The following is a 24,113-nucleotide window of genomic DNA, read 5'->3' as shown; positions in this document are numbered from 1 at the left end:
ACTGCGGGGAAGCCGGCCATGTGTACCGCCGATGCCCATACCGCGACCTCGGATTGCGAGGGTTCGCCGTCGACGCACCGCGCCCTCGGGAAGGTCAACGCCCTCGTGACATCGCCGACTACCTTGCCGCTACTCAGTGGAGCCCTCGACGACCGTCCCGTTCGCCGTCACCAGGCCGCTACCTGTCGCCACAGCGCCGACCATACACTGGCCCAGCCCGGGGTCGGTCCGTCAGCCCATATCCGGAAAACTAAAAGCAGCAACCGATGGAGGTGCGGTTGCTGTTCGTCGAACTGACGAAGATCCTCCGCCGCCGACGAAGACGCCGAAAAGACTACCTCGACGACATAACAACGACGTCACACCGCCGTCCCGACGAAGTCTGGCAGGAAAGAACACGCCGACGAAAGACCACTTGACGACGCCACGTACCAACCACAGGTCAACTCGACGCAGCCGTGATCCGACGCTGAGGCCTAACTGTAACGCAAGACAAAGAACCACCGACCTCGACGTGCTTCTCGACGGCCACGCAGTTACCGCCTTAGTAGACACAGGAGCCGATTACTCCGTCATGAGTGGACCCATCGCAGCCCAATTGAAGAAAGTTAAGACTGCATGGGAAGGCCCGTAAATTCAGACCGCTGGAGGACACCTCATCACGCCGAGTGGAATCTGCACGGCAAGAATTACCATTCATGACCGGACTTACCCTGCCACCTTCGTTATCCTGCAACAGTGTTCACGAGACGTCATTCTCGGCATGGACTTCCTGAACCAACACGGCGCAATCATCGACCTGAAGTCGAAGTCAATAACGCTGTCGGAAGATCAAGCGATACCGCCGGAGAGCCCTCGTAGTCACCACGCCTTGAGTGTGCTCGAAGATCAAGTGAGCATCCCGCCTCGCTCCAGCATTGTTATTTCGGTCGGCACCGAAACACCCACTGACGTAGAAGGCGTCATCGAAGGCGACCAACGTTTGCTGCTCGACCGTGAAATTTGCGTCGCAAGAGGGATCGCTCGACTGCACGGAGGAAACACGAAAGTGTTGCTGACAAACTTCAGCCAGGAGTTCAAGCACATCAACAAGGGCACGACGATCGCATACATCGAGGAAATTCAGGAAACCAGCGATGCCTTTGTCCTCTCGGATTCTGTTGCATCTACCCCGACGACCGTGGTTCCCGAGCCAGACTTCGACATAAATCCAAGTCTCCCCGTATTTAAGCAGCAACAGCTCAGAAGTCTGCTTCGACGATACAAAGACTGCTTTTCGACGTCATCGAGGATTCGACAAACACCAGTCGCAAAGCATCGCATAATAACCGAAGAGTGCGCTCGACCACTACGCCAGAGCCCTTACCGAGTTTCGACGCGAGAACGCGAAGCTATACGACAACAAGTCGACGAAATGCTGCGCGACGACATCATCCAGCCGTCGAAAAGCCCGTGGGCGTCTCCAGTTGTTTTAGTGAAGAAAAAGGACGGAACCCTACGTTTCTGCGTCGATTATCGTCGACTGAACAAAATCACGAAGAAAGACGTATACCCCCTCCCACGGATAGACGACGCATTGGATCGGCTCTGCAATGCTAAATACTTCTCATCGATGGACCTCAAGTCTGGCTACTGGCAAATAGAAGTCTCGACGAAAGGGATCGCGAAAAGACCGCCTTCATCACGCCAGACGGCCTCTATGAATTCAAGGTTATGCCATTTGGACTGTGCTCGGCGCCTGCAACGTTCCAGCGCGTGATGGACACGGTGTTAGCAGGATTGAAGTGGCAGACGTGTCTTGTTTACTTGGATGACGTCGTTGTCTTCGCCGGAAATTTCGACGATCACCTTAAGCGGCTTGCGATGGTATTAGAGGCCATCAAGTCATCAGGGCTCACTCTGAAGCCGGAAAAGTGTCGCTTCGCTTACGATGAGCTTCTATTCCTAGGCCACGTCATCAGCAAATCTGGAGTACGCCCTGACCCGCAGAAGACAGCTGCCATCGCAAAGTTCCCGCAGCCAATCAACAAGAGGGCAGTGCGCAGATTCCTTGGCATGTGTGCCTACTATAGGCGCTTTGTCAAGGACTTTTCACGTATCGCTGAGCCACTGACACAGCTAACTAAATGTGACGTCGAGTTCAAGTGGGAAACGCCGCAGGCCGACGCATTTCAAGAACTCAAACGACGCATGCAGTCGCCGCCCGTACTTGCGCACTTCGACGAGCACGCCGATACCGAAATCCACACTGACGCCAGTAGCCTAGGCCTCGGTGCCGTGCTAGTCCAGAGAAAAGATGGTCATGAACACGTGATAGCTTACGCTAGCCGGTCGTTGTCAAAAGCGGAAGGCAATTATTCTACGACTGAAAAGGAATGCCTCGCCATCATTTGGGCTACAGCAAAATTCCGCCCTTACCTCTATGGCAGGCCATTCAAAGTCGTCAGCGACCATCACGCGTTGTGTTGGTTAGCTAACTTAAAGGACCCTTCAGGACGGCTGGCCCGGTGGAGCCTCAGACTACAAGAATATGACGTCACGGTAATATACAAGTCCGGAAGAAAACACTCCGACGCCGACTGCTTATCACGTGCCCCCATCGATCCCCCGCCGCAAGACGACGAGGACGACGACGCCTTCCTTGGAATAATAAGCGCGGAAGACTTCACTAAACAGCAGCGAGCAGACCCGGAGTTAAAAGGCCTCGTCGAATACTTGGAAGGGAACACCGACGTTGTCCCTAGGGCATTTAAGCGCGGGTTGTCTTCGTTCACGCTACAAAACAACCTGCTCGTGAAGAAGAACTTCTCACCAGTCCGCGCCAGCTACCTTCTTGTTGTACCGTCAGCGCTGCGTCCAGAAGTACTGCACGCCCTACACGACGACCCAACCGCTGGGCACCTCGGGTTCTCCCGGACGCTGTCGAGGATACAGGAAAGGTATTACTGGCCGCGTCTGACCGCCGACGTCGCCCGTTACGTCAAGACATGCCGAGACTGTCAGCGGCGCAAGACACCACAGACAAGGCCAGCAGGGTTACTACAGCCGATCGAACCTCCTCGTCGACCATTCCAGCAGATTGGGATGGATTTGTTGGGGCCGTTTCCGACGTCAACATCCGGGAATAAGTGGATCGTCGTGGCGACGGACTATCTCACCCGCTTTGCTGAAACTAAAGCTCTACCGAAAGGCAGCGCAGCCGAAGTGGCGAAATTTTTCGTCGAGAACATCCTGCTGCGACATGGTGCCCCAGAAATCCTCATCACCGACAGAGGAACGGCTTTTACAGCAGAGCTCACCCAAGCCATTCTGCAGTACAGCCAGACAAGTCACAGGAGGACAACTGCCTACCATCCGCAGACGAATGGTCTCACGGAGCGCCTGAACAAGACCCTCGCCGACATGCTAGCAATGTACGTCGACGTCGAACACAAGACCTGGGATGCCGTCCTGCCGTACGTAACATTCGCTTACAACACGGCAGTGCAAGAAACAACTCAGATCACGCCGTTTAAGCTGGTTTACGGCAGGAATCCGACGACGACGCTCGACGCCATGCTGCCGCACGTCACTGACGAGGAAAATCTTGACGTCGCTAGCTATCTCCAGCGCGCCGAAGAAGCCCGACAGCTCGCCCGCCTGCGGATCAAGAACAAGCAGAGGACCGACAGCCGACACTACAACCTCTGACGACGCTTTGTCGAGTACCAGCCCGGTGACCGTGTTTGGGTTTGGACCCCTATACGCCGACGAGGACTGAGCGAGAAGCTCTTGCGTCGCTATTTCGGACCGTACAAGATCATCCGACGTATTGGTGCACTGGACTATGAGGTCGTGCCAGACGGCATTTCGCTGTCACAGCGACGCCGCTCACGACCTGAAATTGTCCACGTTGTGCGACTCAAGCCGTACCACCAGCGTTGACGAACTTCGCAACTTCGCGTAACTGACCTTTGGACTTGCTTTCTTTTCGTTGTTTTGTTAATTATGTTTAATAAGTGTCCTTTTGTGTTTCGCTCTTATATTTGTAGCATCGGGACGATGTTTTTTTAAGAGGGGGGTATTGACACGTGTACTTATATTTATCGGGCAACCACGTTTCGCCGTCTAACAAATCTTATCGCACAGCGCGGGACGCGCTTGCATGTATCCGAAGTTTCTGGAAAGTTATCGATGCTTCTATCCGCAGTCTGTTGCCGCCGAACCTTGTGTTATCTGATTTATTCGCCTGACGCGAATTGTGTAGAACTTTGTGGAAGGCACGCGGGCCCCAACGATTAGTCTGGAACATTCGACGATTCTGTATAAAAGCCGACGCGCTTGACCCGCTGATCAGATTTTCGACGATCGCCGACTGTGTTCGCCGCTATCGTTGTGCTTTAAGTGTAGCCTGTTTTGTGGGCACAGGTTCGCCCAATAAAAGCTAGTTTTGTCTTTCACAGTACTGCTACTGTGTTCTTTGGCGTCACTACCACGTGACAATATTTCAGCTTTACCGATATCTTGAGATATCAGAGTTTCACTGAAAGAGGGTTTACTGTAGTTTCCCTTTCTTTTCCCTACTTTTTTTTTGTTCTTTTCTGTTCCCGTAGCAATTTTTGCTAGTTTATGTTGCTTAATTTTTTTTGGCATGCCACAACGCTTAACCATGAGGTTATGCATAGAGACAATGACTATATTACTTTAAAATATACCAGTTCCTTTAGATGACAATAATAATATATTTTGCCACAAAAATGACATGGAAAGAGTTTAGAGGTCCTGGCTCTTTTTTCTACACACTGGGAAACCATAAAGCAATCATGCAGTAAGAAGCACAGCAACCATAGATGAGCAAAGTGGTCGCGCATCAAAACCATCAGTCATAAACAAATGTGCCAATGTGCTTTGAGAACAACCAGTACCTGCACATAGCCAATGAAAAACAGCTGTTCTGGTGTCCACTCCATCCCTGGAAGCTTTTCCTTGACGTGCATCTCGGATTCAAAAGCCTGCACACACACAGAGTTTGAGGGTGGGCGTTTAGTCTGATTTAGGGTTTCTGCACAGAGGGTTTCATTAAACCACACAAAATTTTTTCAATCGCTTCTGGCAGATAGCATAATTCTAGTTATTGAGCTGGATTATTCAAAGAGGTGGACATTACTAGCACAAGAAATTGAAATGCAAAATCGACTAACAAATGCTCACTAATTATTCTTTTAAATAATTTCTTTAAAGCACATATTGCAATTTACAAAGTGTAGCCGGTGAGTTCGCAACTATCCACTTGAAATGAATTTTAAAGATGACACCAGTTTTGAGATATTAATTTCCAAAGTGCGCGATGAACTAGATTGGCATTCCAGGTACTTTTGTGCTTTAGTACATAAAATGGCTGTTGGTTAAAAAAAGTGGCAGAACCCATCTCATGACGACTGTCAACAGTAATGCGTTTAGCATTGAAACATTATAGTGACACAATGTACTGCCACTGTCAAAACGAGTTATGCATGAGGCATGTACTCCAGCGGTATTCCTCTTTTGCACTTCCCTTAGAACACTCGTTGCCGTCTAGTGCCACCGCAAAGCCTGCACGTGGCCTGCGAAATGCATGGTGAGTGCAAACTCCGAGAAACACATCATGCGGCAACCGTGCTTGTCTCTCGCACTTTTGCCTGTACACGCTGCACGAGCTATACTCGCAGGCAACTTTTCTTGGCTATGAGGCGAAAGCTACGGGGGCGGAGCTTCTGCACGTGACTGTATTCGTACACAATGTAGTCCGGGCGCGCTCGGCATCGGTTTCGATTTCACCAACCTCGCGCAACCTCTTTACTTTAGTGAAGGCAGGTACAATTAACTCAGCATGAATCAATGTTCATTCACATGCAATATGTACCAAGTTCTGAACAGCAGGCATCGCAGCCTGCATGGGAGCTCCGAAGCAGCCGTATGGCATCGTTTAGGACTTGGACACGCAACTGACGCTGACGTTGGGTAGAGCTGGTGCAGCAGTCAGCTCGCTCGCTCACTCGTTTTGTACATACCAAAGTTTTCAATTTCCAAATGGTTTCGCTTGGTTTCCGCGCAGACGCTGCAAACACTCTATTTGTGTGCTTCAACAGTCTTCTGTTGCTAAAGTTGGTCCACAGCCTCTCAGGGGAGTTGATTGGCAGGACAGCAAGTGATAAACACTCACCAGAAGACAGGGGTGTCATTTTGCGTTTGATGAATGTGCAAAACGTGTGACAGTTTTCGATGTGCGAAAACTCGAAAGAGCAAACTAAAAATGCAATAAAATACAATAAAATACCAATAGCTGACTAGCAAATGTTACGTATCGTTTCAAATTAGGTGCTGCAAAAAACAAGAAGAATATTGTTTTCTATGTCCCACGTAATAAATTGTGAACGAAACTGCAGCAGTACTTCCAGCAGCCTTGAAAGAGGCATGCTTAGTTTCCATAACCTTCGCTTCATAGCCAAGAAAAATGTCCGCAAGTATAGTGGCACTGTTGAGAAGTCCATGCATGGCCTCCGAGACGAGAAGCGTGGCTCGCTGGTGCCTGCGAATGCTGAGGATTGTTCCCCTGCTTGCCACACACTCTGTGGCACGTACTCAGCGACCCAAGTCGGTGAGACGCTCACTGAAAAGCGGTACATACACAGTGCATTTTTGGCACAGCCTGCTAATGGGTTGGCTTTCTGTCCTTGAGTAACCCTTGCGACGTGGGTTCGATTCCGTTCAGCATGGGAAAAATTTAAGGGATCTTTTTCGTCATTGCAGAGTGGCACATTTTTAGTGGCACCGGCCCAGCGACCCAAATGGGCATCCAGGAGGTTCACTGAAGGCCAACCAACTGAGGTGGCACAGACCCAGTGCTCCAAGTCGGCGCCAAAGAGTTTCTTCAAACAGCAGTACCTGCGCAGTCCCGCATCTGAGTGACCCATGTCGGCGTGAAAGAACTTTGTTAAAAAAGGCACGTATGTACACACTGCCAGTGACCCAAGTTGGTGCGGTGGTCGCTTTGAAAAACCCTGTTCCCTCAGAACAGCAGCCCCTATGTGCTACTTATTCGATGCGTCAAATTGTCGGTGCATTGGGCTGCTGTTCTGAGCAAACAGGGTAGGAAACCAAGCACCGGACCAACTTGGATCACTGGTTACAGTTGAACCTCGCAATAATAAAATCAATGGGGAACGCGAAAAAATTCGCTTTCGTGAGAACTTCGTTGTTGCGAAATGAGACAGCACAGATAGGTAATGTGTTGTAGAACGAAACTTCACTGTCAAAATTTTGTTAGCCTACTTTGGCAAGCTTGCTGGAGGATATAGAATCGCATTGCCGACAGTACAAAGTGTGCCACATGCTTCGGTCAGCAGTGGCAGCACTGCCATGAAGCAGTATTCTTGGTCAATTGATTTCGGAGATACGATCACTTTTGCGAGATTTTGTGTAACTCGGTACCAGGCGCAGAGCAACAACGCTCCACGTATGCAGCAGCATTTCTCCGGTGCACACTGTTGCCCCACCCATAGGTGCTGACGAATCCCATGCCGAGCGCAAAAGTGATTCCATCTCGTATACCTGAAGGAAGTCGATCGAGATTACGACCCCATAGCGCAAATTTATGTCCGGTGGCGAGTCCGCACACAATGTCTGTCAAGTGGCACTAAAAGCAACATTCTTGAAACAAGGAATGCGTATTCCCGGACAATCGCTCAATCACGGTCCGATGCATGGAACTCCATGCTGTGACCACCATCTCAAGTGCCATAAACAATTCCACGTCAGTGGGATGTAGATTTCGTTGTCTTTGCTGCACTTTTTTTGCTACGCACTGCATTAGGTATGCAAAAACTGTCGTCACATGCCGGTAGCAACATGTGTGCCGCTTCAAATGGGCGATCAATGAACAAGATGGCGGCCATGACACATTTCCCGGCGCGATCGCTTTCGGTGCTTGGTTGTATTTCGTAAACAAAAAACGCGGCACCCGTGCAAGTATAAAGTGGTGGTATTTTATGCAATTTTAGTGCAAAGCAGTAGCACTTGAGTGCATCTTAAAGCGTGCTAGCCTTGTGCGTGTAGGTAATATGCGGGGTTACATTCCGGCAATTTCGTTGATGCGGGATTGTAGCACAGCGACATTTCGTTGCCGAGATGTACGAAATGCATTGAATTGTATGGGCGTCCGCCGGGGATATGAAAATATTTCGTTGTCGCGAGCATTTCGTAGTCACGGGATTTCATTAATGCGGGTTTTGACTGTGTGTGGCAGTGTGTACATACATGCCTTTCTTCAACACACTGACATGGGTCCCTGTTGATGTGGCACTGGGCCGGTAGTGCTGTTCGAAGAAACTCTTTGATGCTGACTTGGATCACTGGGTATGTGCTACTTCGTCTGTGCTGGTTTTCAATGACGCCAATTTGGGTCACTCAGTGTGTGCCATTAGGTGTGTGCTGCTCTTCTACGAACATCTCTGACGCCAACTTGGGTATCTTGGTTTGTGCCACAAGGAGTGTGCTACTCTGCAATGACGAAAAGATCCCTTAAATTTTTCCGACACTGAAGAATCAAACCCATGTCACAAGGTTTTGCTAGATGACGACGAGTGTTTTTAGAAGAGTGTGAAAGAGGAGTCCCGCTGCAGCACATGTCTCATACATAACTTGTTTCGATACTGGCAATATTTTGAGGCGCTGTAATGATTCAATGTGAAAGACGTTATTGTCGACAATAGTGAGATGGGTTCTGCCTAATGTTTTTTATTATAAAGTTAATTAGTGACATTTTTGTTAATTAGTAGATATTTGATTTTTCATGCAAGTAATGTCCACTGCTTCGAGTAACCCAGCTCAAGGAGTATACTGCTATCTGCCACAGATTATTCTGGATAATTCTGTATGGTCTAAAAAACAGAAACACCCCGTATGTAGTCTCACCGTCTATGTAGTCTCTGGTTTTCCAAAGTTCTGAAAAAAATACACTTAGAGCTACTTAAGAAAAAAACAAGCCATAAAAAGACGCACACAGGAAAGATACAAGAAGACAGGAAAGAAGCAGGCCTGTCTTGTAGTATGTTTCCTGTGTGCATCTTTTTTTGGCTGGTTTTTTCTTAAATACAATGCACCAACTAGCCTAACAATGTGTTTTACTTAGAGCTTGTTTTGTGTTATACCGGTTTTTACCACTTCTAAAACACAAGCAAGTTTCATTACGATCAGTGCGTTTGTTTTCAGGAAATAAGATTACCATGTTGCATGTGCCAGGACAGACTAACATAACATCCTTCATCATGTATAAATGTGATGCAATGGTCTCTGACACACCTAAAAAAAAAAGAAAGAGGTACAGGAAGGCCTACAAACAAGGTGACAGTACTGGTAAAAGTGTGCCATCAGGAATATTGTTTGACAGAGAATATTGTTTAATGCATGGCTAGCGGAGCCATGCATTAAAAACAAACACGCAGCTCCGCTCCTTTTAAGAGCGTGCAAATTAACTGCATCCACTAAAACAGAAGATGCAGATATCAGCGAGTACCACGTGTGCCATGTTAAAACATGATGACAGCTACCGCGCTGTCTGTCTTCTGCAGCAGCTGCACTCTTGCTTATAGTAATTTTGAGCAATTATTGCTCTTATTGGACTGGGGAGTCCATGTTCAAACGGGTAGTGATGCTGAGCGAAACCAAACACACATCACACGTGTTCTTCAAGGACGAACAAAATGCTTTAGCGGGCTGCACCACAAATGCACTGAGTACGTGCCATTCTTCAGTGAAGCTCTCGCCAGCGTGGGTCATTGATAGGTGCCCTTACGTGTGTGGCAAGCTAGGGAACACTTCTATTTATTTACTTATTTTATTGTACCCTGAAGACTGAAGTATTACAGAGGGGAGTGGGAGTAAATAACAAAGCAACAAAAAGTGGTTAGTTACTACAGCAAAAATGAAACTTTGAGTTATCCTTCATTGAGGCAACTGCGCCGGGAAAGTGGTTCCATTCCTGGGAGGTCCTAGGAATAAATGAGTCGTGACAGTTTCTAGTGTGGCATTGAATTATTCCAACCTTATGGCTATGATAAATGCGAGAGGAAATGTAGGTAGGAGATATTATATAAGTTTATCGCACAGGTAGGAATTGTGGAAATATAGTTTATGAAATAAAGCAAGGTGAAAGCACTTCCGTCGGGCTGAGAGAGAAGCAAGTAGCAAAGAGTTTTTCGTGGAAGTTACGCTGGATGCGCGGCTATAATTGCTATAAATGAAATGTGCGGCATTGTTTTGGATTAGTTCAAGTGATTGAATAAGGGTTTCGAGGTGCGGGTCCCAGATGGATGAGGCGTACTCTATTTTACTCCTCATAAGCGTTTTGCATAACATTAATTTTAATGATGTAGGAGCAGAAGAAAAACTTCAGCGAAGACAGCCTATATAGCAAGCGGTTAGTATTGTTAATTACCTTATCGATGTGCAACGACCAGAAAAGTGACGAGGTTATGTGGACACCTAGGTATTTATAGGAGGTTATGACTTCTAAGGGAGTATCATTAAAGTAATAGTTCGGTGGAGGAATACTTCTGCGAGTTACGTACATACATTTACATTTAGTTATGCTATGTTGTATTAACCATACGTCACGCCAGTCAGAGATAGTGTTTATATCATCTTGTAAGAATTTTTTATCAGATTTGTCTGAGATTTCACGGAGGATAACACAGTCATCTGCGAAAAGGTAAATATTAGAAAAAAATGTCATTGGGTAAATTGTGAATGTAAATTAAGAAAAGAAGAGGGCCTATAACTGATCCTTGGGGCACACCAGAGTCTACGGGATTAAATGGGGACATATGATTGTTTGACACAACATACTGTGACCGATTAAGGAGAAAATGCTCAAGCCATGCAAACAGGTTAGGATCAAGATTAAGTTTACTAAGTTTAAACAGAAGCAATTTATGACACACTTTGTCGAAGGCCTTGGCGAAATCAAAGAAAACACAGTCTGCAAATGAACCTTTGTCAAGAATAAGATGAAGGCTGTGAGTAAAAGTAAGAAGTTGAGTTTCGCAAGAGGAGTTTTTTTGGAAACGATGTTGTGCTTTTGTGAAAAATGAATTATTGTCTAAGTGCCTTGCTAAATGTGAGTATAAAATATGTTCAAGAACCTTGCACAGAATGCTGGTGAGAGAAATGGGGGGATAGTTGAGGGGCAAATTTTTCTACCGGACATGTGAAGTGGGACCACCTTCCTGACCTTCCAATCTGCAGGTAGCTGATTGGCATCTAAAGATTGCTGAAAAATTTTTGAAAGCAGAACAGATGAATAAACTACAGTATTTTTCAGCAATTGCCTGCTAAGCATTCGCAGGCATTGGTGTGCCCCGCTTCTTGTCTCGGAGGCTACACAAATTTCTCGGCACCACTAGATGGTGCAGCGAGTCCAGAAAGAAGCGAGAGTGAAGCATGGTTGCTGCATGATGCATTTCTAAGCATTCAGGCTTCCAGTGGAAGCACTAGATGGCACCGAGTGTTCTTAGGGAAGGACGAAAGGACCACTGCAGTGCATGCCTTATACATAACTCATTTTGACAGTGACAATATGTTGTGTCACTGTATTGATTCAACACATTTTGTCAACAGTCATCATAAGATGGGTTCCGCTGAATTTTATACTCAAGGCAAACCATCAGAAGGTGATAAGGCCATCACCCCATTCATGTCAGTGCATTACGAGATATTCTTCACATGTAAGTTAAGCTGGATGTTGCCTTCTTTGTTAATTGGGATACCAAAGAAGTTGCACCCAGGTTGTCTTATAAATGAATCTAAGACAGGATAGGATGTCTCATCATGCATGTCATTTCAGTGAAGAATCAAGAACTGGGTCTTCTCTGGTGATGGCACCAGAAAAGACCATGCTCATGTGATGCCAGTGGCAAGAAAGAATGCACTGATGCAATCAAATTGCACTTGAATGATTTTTTTTCTGCTCCACAACCCTAAGCTTTTTTTTTTGTACAGCAGTTCATAATATCATCAGCATAACTACTACAATGCAGATTCAGGGTGCTTTTGAAATTCTTGGTGGTAGTGACCAGCAGGTCACACAAATCGCGCTCAATAAAAAGGCAATAAGCTGGAGCATCGCAGTACATTCTACTGGCTGACATTTTTCAGGTCACTACTATGACAACGTGATGTCAGAAGTGAGATAGTATTGCTGGCATAGCCAGCATCCCTATCTGGCTTCATCAGTCCTCCACCATCACCGTTGCCAAAGCATCTGTTTGTGCGTCCAGCCATGAGCACCACTCATGCTGCCACAGCAATGTCCATTGCAATTACCACCGTTGCCCAGCCATACTCGGCAGGACTCGTGCAGCTATGCTAACCGCCACTGTTCAATTTGGAAAATCGTGGATTCTGGCCCTCGTGGCTTCTGCAGTATGAAGACTGTTCTTTCGCCACGAGGCTATATGCCGTGGAACAGCAAGTGCAAATACGCTCTGCACTCTATTGCATGAGCCCTCAATTGAGCAAGGGTCGTCTTGGCATTTACACCACTTGGAAACGTCACACTTCAGGGCTTGTCAGCGGCAAGAAAGGCCTTCAGTGATCACATCGTTTATCCACTGAAAGAACTTTATGAATCGGCACGTTTCCACCCCTGCAATCAAAAGCCTGGCGAGGCTGTCAGCGTCTTTCCACTGCACGGCATACAATGGTCAAACTCTGCAACTACAGCTCAAATGAAGTGGAAGAAAGGCTTTTTTGAGACTGTTTCTTCGTTTGTCTGCACAACCGAAAGTTGTTGGACCAGCTTTGCTCGTAACCTGAAGTTATCACTGCAAGAAGCGCTTGCACATGCTCGCCAAGATGAAGATGCCGATAAGGATACAATGTTCGTAACCCCATTGGACGGTACTGCTTCCTCCGACTGCCGTTGGAGATGGCATAAGCACTCGAGTACTTCCAACGGCAGATGTTTCGGATTCTTGAAGGGCAAGTCAGAGCTGTGAATATGATTGACAATATACTTGTTCATATAGGAGGCCAGACAGGCCGCCATTGGAATATGAACCTGGCAACGTTTAACGCTAGAACGTTATCTAGTGAGGCGAGTCTAGCAGTGCTATTGGAGGAATTAGAGGGCAGCAAATGGGATATAATAGGGCTCAGTGAAATTACGAGGACAAAAGAAGCATATACAGTGCTAAAAAGCGGGCACGTCCTGTGCTACCGGGGCTTAGCGGAGAGACGAGAACTAGGAGTCGGATTCCTGATTAATAAGAACATAGCTGGTAACATACACGAATTCTATAGCATTAACGAGAGGGTGGCAGGTCTTGTTGTGCAACTTAATAAGAGGTACAAAATGAAGGTTGTGCAGGTCTACGCCCCTACATCCAGTCATGATGACCAGGAAGTCGAAAGCTTCTATGAAGACGTGGAATCAGCGATGGGTAGAGTGAAAACAAAATACACTATACTGATAGGCCACCTCAATGCCAGGGTAGGCAAGAAGCATGCTGGAGACAAGGCAGTGGGGGAATATGGCATAGGCACTAGGAATAGCAGGGGAGAGTTATTAGTAGAGTTTGCGGAACAGGATAATATGCGGATAATGAATACCTTCTTCCGCAAGCGGGATAGCCGAAAGTGGACGTGGAGGAGCCCGAATGGCGAGACTAGAAATGAAATAGACCTCATACTCTGCGCTAACCCTGGCATCATACAAGATGTGGACGTGCTCAGCAAGGCGCGCTGCAGTGACCATAGGATGGTAAGAACTCGAATTAGCCTAGACCTGAGGAGGGAACGGAAGAAACTGGTACATAAGAAGCCGATCAATGAGTTTGCGGTAAGAGGAAAAATAGAGGAATTCCAGATAAAGCTACAGAACAGGTATTCGGCTTTAACTCAGGAAGAGGACCTTAGTGTTGAAGCAATGAACGACAATCTTGTGGGCATCATTAAGGAGTGTGCAATAAAAGTCGGTGGTACCTCCGTTAGACAGGATACCAGTAAGCTATTGCAGGAGACAAAAGATCTGATCAAGAAACGCCAATGTATGAAAGTCTCTAACCCTACAGCTAGAATAGAACTGGCAGAACTTTCGAAGTTAATCAACAAGCGTAAGACAGCTGACATAAGGAAGTATAATATGGATAGAATTGAACATGCTCTCAGGAACGGAGGAAGCCTAAAAGCAGTCAAGAAGAAACTAGCAATTGGCAAGAATCAGATGCGTTAAGAGACAAAGCCGGCAATATCTTTACTAATATGGATGAGATAGTTCGAGTGGCTGAGGAGCTCTATAGAGATTTATACAGTACCCATGGCACACATGACGATAATGGAAGAGAAAACCGTCTAGAGGAATTCGAAATCCCACAGGTAACACTGGGAGAAGTAAAGAAAGCCTTGGGAGATATGCAAAGGGGGAAGGCAGCTGGGGAGGATCAGGTAACGAGAGATTTGTTGAAGGATGGTGGGCAGATTGTTCTAGAGAAACTGGCCACCCTGTATACGCAATGCCTCATGACCTCGAGCGTACCGGAATCTTGGAAGAACGCTAACATAATCATAATCCACAAGAAAGGGGACGCCAAAGACTTGAAAAATTATAGACCGATCAGCTTACTGTCAGTTGCCTACAAACTATTTACTAAGGTAATTGCAAATAGAATCAGGAACACCTTAGACTTGTGTCAAGCAAAGGACCAGGCAGGGTTCTGTAAAGGCTACTCAACAATAGATCATATTCACACTATCAATCAGGTGATGGAGAAATGTGCAGAATATAACCAACCCTTATATATAGCTTTCATTGATTACGAGAAAGCGTTTGATTCTGTCGAAACCTCAGCAGTCATGGAAGCATTACGGAATCAGGGTGTAGACGAGCCGTATGTAAAAATACTGAAAGATATCTAAAGCGGCTGCATTTGTCATGCTGCATTTGTCATGAAGGAGAATGTGATGTGGCAGCCATGGTGAAGACATGACTGCAAACAATGCTGGAATGCGATACCATCAGAGCGGAAACGGGCAAAACTTTACCATGGACAGAGTGCCACTGTGACTATGCGCACTTTCCGCCGAGCTTCAGCTACTTCTCAGAGCTAGTTCACAGTTGGTAGTAGCTGCCTGTTTGATTGAGTTGATCTAAGGTAGCTAAGGTGCGAACATAGTGACATGTGTACTTGTACATCTTTTTCATGTGACTGCTTTTCCCCATCTAAAAAATGTTATCGCCCGCATTTATCAGATGTTTCTTGAATGCTATCGACGATTCTTGCTGCTGTATGTTGTCATCGAAGCTTGTGTAATCTGATTCCATGTGTGATACGAATTGTGTAGAACTTTCTGGAAGACATGCGAGCACCAGCGATTACTCTGAAACATTCAATGGTTCATGTATAAAAGCCAATTTGCTTGACTGGGAGATCAGATTTCGACGATTGTTGACTCTGTTCGCTGCTATCGTTGTGCTTTAAGTGTAGCCTCTTTTTGTGGGCACAGGTTCGCCCAATAAAGATTAGTTTCATCATTCACAGTATTGCTACTGTATTCTTTGCTGTCACTACTACGTGACAATAGTCTAGCATTTCCAGTATGCCAGGAAGTGGCTGACGTATGTCATGCTGATGACATATGCCGCAAAACTTAAAAAAAAAATGTTCAGTGCGTTAAATCTGGCCTGCAGCAGTGTGGCAATCAGTTGTTGCTGCAGCGCAAGTGCATGGAGAGCCAGTGCTTTGTTGTTTGTCAAAGGTGCAAACGCAGCACTTCATTGAACCCCAACTGTAGGCCAACATGCTGCTGCTCAGCCAAGCTAGCGTGGAATGCACTCAGCTCCGTTGTGAGATAGGACCTGTTCTATTCCTGTGCCAGCCATGATAGACTGTGGAGCATCTAATTTTTGCCAACACAGCGTAACTGCACCGCACGTGGGCCACATCTGCGCATTTAGTTTCATCACCCCAGTGTGCTCTTCATCTCCGAGTGGAGGTGGATACCGAAGCTCTGCTCGTTAAAAGTAGATAACCACATGCACACAACCTGCTTGACTCGAAGAATGCTTCGCATTAAAAGGACATTGTGGGCACGCAACAGCGTGAGCACAGCACACGAAGCACCCAGCAGAGGATATTCATTCTGTGACTAGCAGAACTGTGGGACCTGTTCGATGATACACTGGACTGGTATAAGCAAGGGGATCAGATGACATGGGCGCTGGTTCTCAAAAGTCTTAAGTCATACAGTCAAACCTGGATATATCGAACCCACATATAGCGAATTATTGTATATAACGAACAGTAGTAAAATCACATTGAAAATTTTGTTATAACGTTTTTACTTTATATATCGAATCACCTATACACTGAACTTTTTTGTGACACCCTTCAGGTTCGATATATCTGGATTCATTTGTACGTCACACCCGGCAAGTGGAAATGGCAGCGTTCTTTTTTTTTTTCAGTTTTGGTATGAAAACATTAACGTTTGTGAGCATTTTGTGACGCACATAATGAAGCATAAAATTTTCCACAGGGACTACTGCTTGTCTAAATGACCTGAAACTGGGCTTTTTATGTGGTCGAAAATTCTGTTGTAGTTGCCCTTTTATATGCCCCTGCACCGTCAGTGTTGCCAGACTACTGGCTTGCAGTACACCATGCTTGGCTTCCACTTAAGCAGTGCATACTGCAGTTGTTGCTTCATGCTTGCCATCATGAGAGTCTTGTTCATTACATGCATTGTTTGTCGTGCGGCACACCTCTGCCAAGGCAGAAGGACGAAATGAAAGTGCCAGACTGGTAGAGTGTGCATGTGTCAAGGCAATCACTCTCCATGTTCATAGAAGGCGCCACTATTATGTGCGTTCCACTGCTACTGGATGGAGCATCAACAGGGTATTGGGTGGTTAAGCCAAGTGGTAGGCTTAGTTCTCAAAGTGGTTGAGTAAATCGTCCAAAGGCACAGTAAAAATGGTTCAAAATCTTGCCAAACCTTGAATGACCAGCTGGTCCAAAATGATTTCACAAAGTCTAATTCAGGAATAATGTTGCTTGGTACAGAAGGTGTGAGCAGCCTAGCCTGGCACACGAAGTCCCCATGCAAAGGAACTGCTTCAGCGAGGGTGCATCTTACCCTGAAGGCAGCTGTGATGCCAGCAAGGTCGGCTAGTGCTTCAGGAGCAACCAGAGGACCATTGACCTGCAAAGAACCACAATGACACACATTGCTGTACATGATGCAGTAATACTTGAAGTGGATTTTCAGTGCTGCTAAAGTAGTGGCACAAAACTAATTTCATGTAAGTGCCCTGGAAATGGTGGGCTGCCACTCGGGCAGCGTAAGAGGATTTATTGAATGCCTTACACTCACGTTTGAAGGCAAGCTGCCTTTTCATGCTACCTTAGTTGAGGCAGAAAGCTGGTTTGTTTGACTTGAATATGAGATAATCACAGTGCCAGAAGCGAAAAACTAGGATGAAATGCACAGGATGGGCATTCAACTAGTTTGTAAAAACACAAACAAACATGTCATTGCAACACTTGTGCTGGAAGCAATGATCAAGAGAAAAAAACCAACTGAGCAGTCTCTGACTAAGCAGTCTTTACACTATTACCATGTTTGTTATTAATGCATAAGGCTTCAACCATGTAGTAGTAGTAGTAGTAGTAGTAGTAGTAGTAGTAGTAGTAGTAGTAGTAGTAGTAGTAGTAGTAGTAAACAACTTTATTGGAGTCCTAAGGAGCTAGGCAGGGGGACTGCTAGGTAGGTCCCTACCCAGCTGTTGGCTAGTCCCATGTCGGAACAGAGAGGCCATGCCTCTCTGCTCGTTCACGGGCCCTCTGGACAGACAGGAGCTGGAGGTCTTGTTTCGTGTCTGTGATGGCCTTCATCCAGTATTCTTCTAGGTTAAAGTCCTGTAACACAAGGCACTGCCAGAGCATGTGACTTAATGAGCAAAATTCAGTGCCGCAATCTGAGCAGAGTGGATCAATGTCCAGGTGAAGCATGTTCAGAAAGCCCCTAGAGGGGTAGGACCCCGTCTGGAGCATGCGGAGCGTGCCAGCTTGTGACCTGTTGAGCTTATGATGGAGGAAGGGAAAACTCTGCCTATTCCCTCTGTAATGAGATGTGATTTTGTGAAAAGTAACTAGAGGATCACTGTGGACGAGCTCTCCCGAACTCACCCGAGACACCACCCTGTCGCGGCATATGAAACCTCGTGCACGGTTGTGGGCTATCTCATTGGGGTTCAGGTGACCCAGTACGTAATATGTCTGATCCCATGTGAGCTGGGAACCAGACTATGTGGTTAATAATGTCAGAGGGGGGTTTGCCGTTCAGAATCCTGGCTGCTTCTTTGGCTATCAATCCTGATACGAACGCTCTAATGGCTGCTCGGGAGTTCGTGTACACTATAGTGCATTTTGTGTCAAGTAATGCGAGAGCTATAGCAGCCTGTTCCGCCATGTCGACCGAGGAGGTTTTCAGCGAGCCTGCCGAGAGGAGTTCTCCCCTGTCATTGACTATTGCTATGAAAAACTTGGCACTGGCGTGTTGCGCCACGTCAACAAAGGTCTCTGTTCCGGATATGTTCTTTAAGAAAGCTCTAGCCCTCGCTAACCTTCGACCTTTATTGTGTTGGGGGTGGACATTTCTTGGAAAAAGGTCTACAATAAAGGAATTCCTTGTTTGAATATTACGTTGTGTGGTATCTCCCTGATTGAAGCTAGGATGGAGGCCTGCTGCATGCAGCAGTCTTCTGCCTGCTTTGGAGTTTGATAATCTAATAATTTGTGCTTATTTTTGTGCTTCTATTAACTCCGAAGTTATGTTGTGTACTCCCAACGTCACCAGTTTCTCAGTGATAGCCATGATTGGCACACCAGGCACGCCAGGCACCCTTTTGACACTTTTGTGCATGAGTGTGTCTAATTTGTCTCTTTCCATTTTGGTTCAATTGAGGGCCGCGACTATGTAAATGACATGGCTCATGAGGAAAGCATGGTGAGCCCTTAAGAGTATTTCCTCGCCTATGCCGCCTTTCTTGTTGGACACTCTCATTATTAATCTAAGAATGTTCTCCGTTTTCGTGGTGAGATAGGCCATAGTCTTAGCATTAGAGCCCTTTGAGTCTATTGAAGGCCCTAGGATCTTGATAGAGTGATAGATAGGGATGGTGTGCCCATCTCTGGTACGAACGTTAATGGGCACCTGATCGAGTGGGGTGAGTCCCCTAGTACCTCGTCTAGCCTATCTGTACAGCAGGAGTTCTGATTTTACAGGTGATAGTGCCAGTCCTGTACCTTCCAGGAAAGACTCTGTAACATCCAGGGCCTCCTGTAGAGCTTGTTCGACCGTCACCTCCAATCCTCCGGGACACAAGATTGTAATGTCAGCATATTGTCAGTGTGCCATGAGAGGGACAAAGATGACGATCACCAACAGGACGAAAGAGACGACGTAGCGGGGCGAACCGAATGTTCGGCCATACTGGTTGTACCGGCCATATCTTCTGCAGAGTAAACACAGTCCCATTTAACCTTATATCTCTGCCCGTTTCAACGTAATGCATCACCTACATAAGGAATTGCTTCAAGGCTTTCCGACAACTTGCACATTGCTATATTAAACACAAGGGGGTGAGATAACTGCCCCTTGGGGAGTACCCCTTCTTCTGAGTGTGAAAGATTCCGAGACTGACTGCTTGAACTTTACGGCCACTGTCCTACTCTTGAGGAAGGATGCAATGAAGAAGACAAATTTAACTCCTAAGTTCAAGGCCGATATCTCCTTAAGGATATAGTCATGTGTAATAGTATCGAAGGCCTTGGATAGATCCAGTGCGAGGACCCCTTTTACATCTTTGCTTTGAGAGTCGATTATCTGTGTTTTGAGCAGGAGCATGACATCCTGCGTTGAAAGCAAGGGCCTGAAACCAACCATATTGGAGTGGGCATGGGAGCAGCCGTCGCGGAAGCATGGCTAATCCCTTCGTTTTCTACGCTCCGCAGGCCCTTGTTACCCTGGTGGTATACTACGTGGTCGCTATGCCGTCCGCCATCCCGCCCTTGACAGTGTCGCTCACCGAAAGCCCTGCGCAGCACTACCGCCTGGAAGGTGCGCGCGCACTCAACGAATTCATGCCTCGGATCACCAATTTCCCTGGTATCAAGTTGACGAGATCGACGCTGGAATCAACTCCCGCCTTGTATTTATATGCCTGGCCGCCACCGTGTGCTTTCAGTGGGCATGGGAGCAGCCGTCGCGGAAGCATGGCTAATCCCTTCGTTTTCTACGCTCCGCAGGCCCTTGTTACCCTGGTGGTATACTACGTGGTCGCTATGCCGTCCGCCATCCCGCCCTTGACACTGTCGCTCACCGAAAGCCCTGCGCAGCACTACCGCCTGGAAGGTGCGCGCGCACTCAACGAATTCATGCCTCGGATCACCAATTTCCCTGGTATCAAGTTGACGAGATCGACGCTGGAATCAACTCCCGCCTCGTATTTATATGCCTGGCCGCCACCGTGTGCTTTCAGTGGGCATGGGAGCAGCCGTCGCGGAAGCATGGCTAATCCCTTCGTTTTCTACGCTCCGCAGGCCCTTGTTACCCTGGTGGTATACTACGTGGTCGCTATGCCGTCCGCCATCCCGCCCTTGACACTGTCGCTCACCGAAAGCCCTGCGCAGCACTACCGCCTGGAAGGTGCGCGCGCACTCAACGAATTCATGCCTCGGATCACCAATTTCCCTGGTATCAAGTTGACGAGATCGACGCTGGAATCAACTCCCGCCTCGTATTTATATGCCTGGCCGCCACCGTGTGCTTTCAGTGGGCATGGGAGCAGCCGTCGCGGAAGCATGGCTAATCCCTTCGTTTTCTACGCTCCGCAGGTGTGTAACCGCTTTTCTATCTTCGCTAGAAGGTCGGACAACCGCTGCTTGGTAGTGCTCCCATGCCCACGGGTGCTTTGTGAAACCTTGTGCAATTGCTTTGATTCTTCTTTGTTGTTGCTCTGCTGTGGTGACATTGAGACTAACCCTGGTCCAGCCCGCACTCGATCTACTCAAACCGAAAGCGATTCGGAGCACGCGCAGATAGCTGTCATGATGCAGATGCTGAAAAAGACAAATGACAGCATCAAGGAACTATCAAAAGATTTTTCATTGGGCCAAGCGACTGCAATAGCCGATATTAAAACAATCAAGTCTAACCAAGAAACATTAGAATCTAGGCTCATTGACATGCTTAACCGCATTGAAACCCTTGAACGTAAAAGCAACGACTCTAGCTCCATGAGTCATCACATAGCTGCCGTGCAGGATACTGCCACGCGCCTGACGTCACAGCAAACTTCAATCCAGCATCGCATAGACGATCTAGAAGATCGATCCAGACGCGAAAACTTGATCATACATGGTATTCCTGACGCACGTGAAACATGGCAACAAACCGAGCAGAAAGCGCTTGCCGTGTTGTCCACCATGATGGGCAGTAGCATCTCGGAATCCGAGATCGAACGCGCACACCGTTTAGGCACTTTCACAGCATCAGGATGTCGGCCTGTTATTATAAAGTTTACTTGTTTTAAAACTAGACAAAAAGTGTTGGAATTACGCTCAAAATTTAAAGAGGATAGAATGTCAGTTGCCGAAGACATTTCCGCCGCCACTCGCCATGCTAGAAGGAAGCTGGTTGAATTCGCCAAAGGTTTACCCGGGTCACCGAACTTCCAGCTGCGGCACAACAAGCTGATTGTCCACAATAAACGCTACGTGTACGACGCAGCCGGCGGCAGCATTAAAGAGCTAAACCCGCCCGTTTCTGGTGATTCAACTAACAGTGTATCACGACCTTCAGCGCCAAACTTGACTGGTGAAACATCATCATAGGTAAGCGCGAGGGGAGGTGGTGGTTTGTTGCCGGCACCCAGTGTGTCTGTACTTTTGGCAAATGTCAGAAGCGTACTTAATAAGCGTGAGTCACTTGAATCAGTTGTTGACACGTGTAATTCATCTATCATTGCGCTCACTGAAACCTGGCTTCACCCAAGCATTACTGACAACGAAATATTTCATGACGCACCTAGCTTCAGCATTTATCGCTGTGACCGTGACTCACGTGTAGGAGGCGGTGTTATGTTGGTTCGCGAGATATTCCGTCTTCCTATATTCCTGTTCAAACTAACCTAGAAATTGTATGGGCGCACGCTTACATCTGCCATAAAAGCTTTGTGTTTGGGGTTTGCTATCGTCCACCCAATAATTGCCCAAATTTTGCTGCCCATTTACATGATGCCATTGATACTGTTATTGCACGTCATCCTAACGCTTTCATTTTTCTCCTGGGAGACTTCAACTTTCCCAACATTTCCTGGTCTACTGAGCCCCCGGCTTTGAAACCGTTTTCATCAGAAAGCTTTGACTTTATTAATCTTTGCTCGGTATTTTCTCTTTATCAGCTTGTCTCCCAACCTACTAGGCTATCGCACAATACGGCAAATACGCTTGACCTTATACTAACGAACTGTCCTGATATGGTCTCTGATTTATCGTATCTGCCAGGTATTAGCGATCATTTAACGCTCTGTTTTGAAGTAAAGTATTGTCAGCCGATAAACCAGAGAGTCAAAAAGTCCCTTCGTAATTACAGTAAAGCCAACTTTGAAGCTATTAATAACGAACTGTCTACGTTTCTCAACGTTTTCTTAGATGATTTTGAAAGCCGTACTACCGAAACTAACTGGAATATGTTTACAAGAAAAGTACATGAACTAATCGACAAGCACGTACCTATGCGCACTATTTCTTCGCATACAACAGCACCTTGGTATAACTCGAATTTAAAACGACTTTGTAACAAAAAAAAGCGGCTCTATCGCTCTGCCAAGCATTCTCCCTCCGAGCAGCGATGGGATGCATATGTGAAAGCGAATAATGCTTATGTCTCCGCACTGAAATGTTCTCGTAATAATTTCCTACAAAATACCCTGCCAGCTATGCTCAGTAATGACCCAAAAAAGTTTTGGCGAACGATTCACCCCGACCGTAATAGCGAAATCACGTTACTTGACTCTTCTGGTGATGCGATTCCAGTTGCCGACTGCTCTGTGGTATTAAATGATGTATTTTGCCGTAATTTTGTTATAGCCTCGTCTACAACACTTCCCAACGTGCAGCGTTTTGACTCTCTAACAATGGATCCAGTAATTATACAACCCCTTGGCATCGAAAAAATTATCGAATCATTAAAAGTGTCCTCAAGCCCAGGAATTGACCTTATCAATGCGAAATTCTTAAAAAGTACCAAAATATATTCTAGTATTATGCTATCCAAAATATTCCAACAATCACTTGATGAATCCACACTGCCATCCGACTGGAAAGTCGGCAAGGTGGTTCCAGTTCATAAATCTGGAAGCAAAAATTCACCCCTAAACTATCGCCCGATTTCACTAACTAGTATCCCGTGTAAAATCATCGAACATGTTCTTTACACAAGCATTGTTAATTTCCTTGATGCCAACTCGTTCTTTTCGAAGGCTCAACATGGTTTCCGCCGATCTCTTTCCTGCGAAACACAGTTAGCTTCCTTTACACACAAGCTACATACAATTCTTGATCGTCGTTCTATAGCTGACTGTGTCTTCCTAGATTTCGCAAAAGCCTTTGAAAAAGTTTGCCACAGTTTACTTCTCTTTAAATTAAGCAAATTGAACATTGATAGGAAACTTCTCTCCTGGATCGAATATTTTCTAACCGGACGCTCACAATTCGTGTCTGCTAACACTTATAATTCCCCGTTGAAGCCAGTTCATTCTGGCGTGCCCCAAGGCTCAGTGCTCGGCCCTCTCCTGTTTCTCATTTATATTAATGACTTGCCGCAATGCGTGACCTCTAACATTCACTTATTCGCCGACGATTGCGTAGTCTTCCGAGAAATTATTGACCAAAATGATGTTACGATCCTTCAAAACGATATCAACTGTATATCTAACTGGTGTAAAGTCTGGCTGATGGAACTCAACACTACAAAATGTAAGGTATTACGCATCTCCCGTACAACTTCTTACCCCATTTCCTACTTGCTCGAGA

At 46.6% G+C, this 24,113-nt stretch overlaps 1 protein-coding gene across 1 annotated transcript in view; it reads right to left on the bottom strand.

The window, feature by feature from the left end:
- Positions 1–24,113, bottom strand: part of LOC126524322 (endothelin-converting enzyme 2-like) — a 203,761-nt gene that overhangs the window by 12,028 nt on the left and 167,620 nt on the right. Inside the window, exons 16-17 of the mRNA XM_072286991.1 lie at positions 17,152–17,217; positions 4,905–4,991 (exon numbers count right to left, since the gene is read on the bottom strand). Coding sequence (XP_072143092.1) covers positions 4,905–4,991; positions 17,152–17,217 — 153 coding nt within the window. The remainder of the gene's footprint in view (positions 1–4,904; positions 4,992–17,151; positions 17,218–24,113) is intronic.

This window comes from Dermacentor andersoni, chromosome 3, assembly GCF_023375885.2.
Source record: "Dermacentor andersoni chromosome 3, qqDerAnde1_hic_scaffold, whole genome shotgun sequence".
In the NCBI taxonomy this organism is placed as follows: domain Eukaryota; kingdom Metazoa; phylum Arthropoda; class Arachnida; order Ixodida; family Ixodidae; genus Dermacentor; species Dermacentor andersoni.
Note: the sequence above shows the minus strand (reverse complement) of the source record. Positions and strands in the feature narration are given on the sequence as shown.